General features: G+C 38.5%; 1 protein-coding gene across 1 annotated transcript in view; it reads left to right on the top strand.

Annotated features, from left to right (window-relative positions):
- The first annotated feature begins 2,388 nt into the window (after positions 1-2,388).
- The window catches only part of gna13b (guanine nucleotide binding protein (G protein), alpha 13b), a 24,437-nt gene continuing 20,990 nt past the window's right edge, over positions 2,389-5,835 (top strand). Inside the window, exon 1 of the mRNA XM_058376304.1 lies at positions 2,389-2,725. Coding sequence (XP_058232287.1) covers positions 2,422-2,725 — 304 coding nt within the window. The 5' untranslated portion in view covers positions 2,389-2,421. The remainder of the gene's footprint in view (positions 2,726-5,835) is intronic.

Here is a 5,835-nt window from a genome sequence, read left to right as displayed (position 1 = left end):
CAACTTTCCTCTGAGATTATGGTCCATGTTGACATGAGTTTCTGCAGATGTCTCAAAAGCACATTCATGCTGTGAATCCCATCTCAAATGTACTCTGCTGGAATCAGATCTAGTGACTGAGGACGTCATACACTGAACTCAGTGTGATGTTTATGGTATCATGGCTGCTTTGTGACATTATTATGCTGTAAGATAGGTAAATGCATGCCATAAAGGGATCATTATGGTGAACAATACACAGATGGAATTTTCAGGATGCTCAATAGGTGCCCAGTGTGTGCAAAGAAAACTTTCCCCACATCATTACACCACCATCACCAGCCACAGGGGCAGGCACAGTGATATTGGACCCAATACAATTCCATTACAGCATGAGGCGGGGTTGGGTTGAAGAGGCTTGAATTGAAACTGCTGAAATAACCACAATATAAATAATTTCTGTATCTTAACATAAATATTTCAAATTTCATAATGTTGTTTAACATTAATTATTAAAGAATTTGCATTTTTAGGGAGCTCTTGGCCTCTGGGTACACAAGGCTTATCTTTAGCCTAGGTCCACCCTTAGATCAGGCAACTTCCTGATCATCAACAGATTCCTGTTTTTGGCTAAGAGGAGTGTAACTGATGTAATCTTCTGCCGTTGTAGCTCATGTGCCTCAAGGATAGAAATTATAATGCTTTTTTGCTCACCACATTTGGAAAAACTGATTTTTTGAGATACTTTAGCCAGCTTATCAGCTCAACCCAATCTGACCATTCTCCTATGAACTCTCTTAACATTGCATTCTGCCAGTAATACACTGGCTTCTGCTCACTGGATGTTTTTGTAATTTAGCACCATTCTGTGTCATTTCTAGAGATCAGCAGTTTCTGAACTATTTAAACCAACCCACCTGGTACCAACAACCACACTACACTAAAAGTCACTGAAAACTGAAGCACTTGACCTGTATCTGCATGATTTTATACATTGTGCTGCTGCCACATGATTGGCTGGATAATTTCATCAGTGAAAAAGTTGTATAGGTCTTGAAAGAGTTTACAATGCATGAATTTAGGTGCACCTGAATTGTGTTGCTTTTGATAGGTCATAGAATTTATCATGTCTTATTAGATTAAAAGTCTACAAAAGAATTACATGCTTCAAACACACTACATGGCTACAGCAGCCGCTCTGAGCAAGCAGGATTTCAGGTAGCCACAGGCACATGATTAAAATTTGATAGTGTGAGAGAAAAACAAGGGACACACATGCTTTGGTTCTGTTAATGGCAACAACATCAGATGATTACTCACTCTCTAGCAAGTGGGGGCTATGAAAAACTGTTGGCACAGAATAAGTGACTTGGCTGCAATACAGAAGATGGCATAAGGGAAATGCCTTGTTAGTCCAGTGTATGTGAAAGAAATGGAGCCCTACACAGACTTCTATCCCATGAACCAGAGTGAAACGTTGGTACTGAGCAAACCACTCAGTGAGGAGCTTCGACTTATCTGGTGGATATAAAGGAAACAGAAAGACACACAGCTTCCTATCCTGTGATTTAGAGTAAAGCTCTAGCACAAAGAGAACGCCTTAGTGAGGATGAGTTTGGCGACATAAGGACGATCAAGGGACGCACTTCCTCTGACCCTGTTAAAGCTGACAGCAACGGTTTCAAGTTTCTAACACTGCTTATTGTTTAAGCTAAACAATTGTCTTAGCCTAGTTCAAATGATAAGGACAATGGTATTATGGCATTGCCTCTGAAGGTAAAATGGGAGTATGTTTTGGATGGGAGACCAGTCCATCACAGTGCACCATGCACATGGAACTGTGATGCAGCAATGCTGTAATCCATAAGCTTTATTTCAACACATATAAAACTGATGCATTAAATACAGTAAGCAATGTAGCACTGACATTATTGTCTATCTATCCAGTAATATATATTGTATATATTTCACCGTTTCACTCAGATATGATATATATGAGGAATTTCATTTTTACTATTCATGGCACCTTTGTTAATTTGGGGAAGTTCTTTGGTCACAGACTATTTCCACTTTAACCATACCGCACTGGACTCTGTGTGTGTGTGTGTGTGTGTGTGTGTGTGTGTGGCAGTTTCCACTGAAAGTATTGGAAGGTTAACTGTTAAGGAAAATAGGAAAAATAAAAAAAGTTTTTTTATAATAATAATAATAATTATTATTATTATTAATATTAAACCGAGAGGACTCTTGCCTAAAAAAAACTAGCGTGAAAGTAGGCAGTACAGAGTCGTGCACGCGCGTTTTACATCCCGCTTTGGAGCCCCGCCCGCGCGCCAGCAGAACTCTTGCTGTGTGTGTGTGTGTGTGTGTGTGTGCGCGCGCGCGGCGCGCGCTCGAGCTTGCCTTAGCTCGACTTGCCTTAACCCCTCCCTACTTGTATCGATGAAAGTTTGTGTTACAAAGATGGCGGATTTCCTGCCGTCCCGGTCCTTTCTATCCGTTTGTTTCCCCAAATGTCTACTAAACACCAGCGAGGCAGAGCAACTGAGGATATCTAAAGAGATCGACAGATGTATTTCGAAAGACAAAACGTACGTGAAGCGGCTAGTGAAGATACTTTTGCTCGGCGCCGGCGAGAGCGGCAAGTCCACTTTCCTCAAGCAGATGCGCATCATACACGGACAGGATTTCGACCAGCTGGCTAGAGAGGAGTTCCGAGCGACTATCTACAGTAATGTTATAAAAGGTGGGTGCGAGATAGCCGTTACAGTATGCCTTTGTTTCGTTTTAATACCCCGGAGTAGTAGTATTAGTGGCGTGGAAGTTGTTGGAGGCCGTATTCCAAATACCGCTCTGTTCCCTACATAACTGTCGTGTGTGTGGTATGATATAATGGCTCGCGCGTACTACGTAGTGCACTTACTGTTCAATGCGGAGCTGTTTAGTGATGTAGCTCAACTCGCTAAGCTAACTTGGCTAATTTTGGTGTGTCCCAAACTAAAAGTGGTACGCCCATGTTTATTTCGAACCGTTGTGACTTGAATAATAATAATAAAAAAAAATAGATAAACAGTTATTGATGTGTTTTCACGTTATTGTCATGCATACATATGGATTAAGTAAGGAAAAAAATGTATATAGAAAAACATTTTTTGAGAAGTAATGCGGAAAAATACGGAGTCTGGTTTGGCTAGCGTTAGCAATCTGGATTTGTGAAATGCTAACAACCACAACAGCTAAAATTAAGAGATTTTTTTGCATTCAAGAAGCAGCACTTAATTTTTGTCTATGTTGCTCAGTTATGTTAGTCAAACCATTAAAAAATCTACATACTTCTACATTTTATTTCTTTCATTTGGTTTTATTTAAAGTGACTATAAGTGTGCTATTGGAAGTGTTAGCGTCGCTAAATATCACCTGACAAAATAACGCGTCGTTGGAAACAGACATGAGCTAAAGTATGTTTGATGATTTCAGGAGACTCAGGCCTGAACCTCCTCATAGCCCCTTATAACATGTTAATACAGAAGATTGTCAGCTACATAGCCAAATACTGAAGTTTCATTTTATGATGTAAGAAATAACAATCTTTGTACTGTGCACTTCTACGAAATTAATCCACGCTTTGGTCGTGTCATATGTTGGCTCCTCAACGTGGATTAATGTCCTAGAACAGTACAAGCCATTGTGTCTTATTCCACTTGTATCCCACATTGTGTCTTATCCCACATTGTGTCTTATTCCACATGTATTCCACATTGTGTCTTATTCCACATGTATTCCACATTGTCTTATTCCATATTGTCTTATTCCACTTGTATCCCACATTGTGTCTTATCCCACATTGTGTCTTATCCCACATTGTGTCTTATTCCACTTGTATTCCACATTGTCTTATTCCACATGTATTCCACATTGTGTCTTATTCCACATTGTCGTATTCCACATTGTGTCTTATTCCACATTGTCTTATTCCACATTGTGTCTTATTCCACATGTATTCCATATTGTCTTATTCCACATGTATTCCATATTGTCTTATTCCACATGTATTCCACATTGTGTCTTATTCCACATGTATTCCATATTGTGTCTTATTCCACATGTATTCCACATTGTGTCTTATTCCACATTGTGTCTTATTCCACATGTATTCCACATTGTGTCTTATTCCACATGTATTCCATATTGTGTCTTATTCCACATGTATTCCACATTGTGTCTTATTCCACATTGTGTCTTATTCCACATTGTCTTATTCCACATGTATTCCACATTGTGTCTTATTCCACATGTATTCCACATTGTGTCTTATTCCACATGTATTCCACATTGTGTCTTATTCCACATTGTCTTATTCCACATGTATTCCACATTGTGTCTTATTCCACATGTATTCCACATTGTCTTATTCCACATTGTGTCTTATTCCACATGTATTCCACATTGTGTCTTATTCCACTTGTATTCCACATTGTGTCTTATTCCACATTGTCTTATTCCACATGTATTCCACATTGTCTTATTCCACTTGTATCCCACATTGTGTCTTATCCCACATTGTGTCTTATTCCACTTGTATTCCACATTGTCTTATTCCATATTGTCTTATTCCACTTGTATTCCACATTGTCTTATTCCATATTGTCTTATTCCACTTGTATCCCACATTGTGTCTTATCCCACATTGTGTCTTATCCCACATTGTGTCTTATTCCACATGTATTCCACATTGTGTCTTATTCCACATGTATTCCACATTCTTATTCCATATTGTCTTATTCCACTTGTATCCCACATTGTGTCTTATCCCACATTGTGTCTTATTCCACTTGTATTCCACATTGTGTCTTATTCCACATGTATTCCACATTGTGTCTTATTCCACATGTATTCCACATTGTGTCTTATTCCACATGTATTCCACATTGTGTCTTATTCCACATGTATTCCATATTGTGTCTTATTCCACATGTATCCCACATTGTGTCTTATTCCACTTGTATCCCACATTGTGTCTTATTCCACTTGTATCCCACATTGTGTCTTATTCCACATGTATTCCATATTGTGTCTTATTCCACATGTATTCCACATTGTGTCTTATTCCACATGTATTCCATATTGTCTTATTCCACATGTATTCCACATTGTCTTATTCCACTTGTATTCCACATTGTGTCTTACTCCACTTGTATTCCATGTTGTCTTATTCCACATGTATCTCACATTGTCTTATTCCACATATCTTTCATTGTCTTATTCCACTTGTATTCCACATTTTGTCTTAGTACGCATTGTGTATTATTCCACATGTATTCCACATGAATTATACACTGTGTCTTATTCCACTTGTATTACACACTGTGTCTTATTCCACATGTACTACAGCTCTTTGCCCACTTCTACTCACTTCATCATATCAACAGTTGTGCAACACCTTGTCTTAATTCGTTTGTTAGGTTTAGATTATATGACGTGTCCCACATACAAGTCCCTGTGTAAAAGGTGTCATTTCAGAAACATTCTTGGCGGTGAGCTGTTATAGGGAAATAACAAATGCGTGGTGTGATTCATTTTCCTCTAACAGTTCTTAAACCACAGCAAAAATCCATTTATAGTTATCTTTAATCTTGTGGAATGTCTGTAAAACAAGTAAGTTCCTGTTATTACTTATGTTATAACAGCTAGAAACAGTTGTTCCTACACCAGCATCTCTCTCTCTTTCCTTCTCTGTCGTGCTGAGTGACATGACACGTGAATATCAGATTCCGTTGCTCAAAGTATGACATGATTATTTTTTGCTTATTTGCGTTGTTTTTTTTTGGTTTGGCAGCAGAAACTTGTCGAGTCAGT

This window comes from Hemibagrus wyckioides, linkage group LG02 (assembly GCF_019097595.1).
Source record: "Hemibagrus wyckioides isolate EC202008001 linkage group LG02, SWU_Hwy_1.0, whole genome shotgun sequence".
Classification (NCBI taxonomy): domain Eukaryota; kingdom Metazoa; phylum Chordata; class Actinopteri; order Siluriformes; family Bagridae; genus Hemibagrus; species Hemibagrus wyckioides.
Note: the sequence above shows the minus strand (reverse complement) of the source record. Positions and strands in the feature narration are given on the sequence as shown.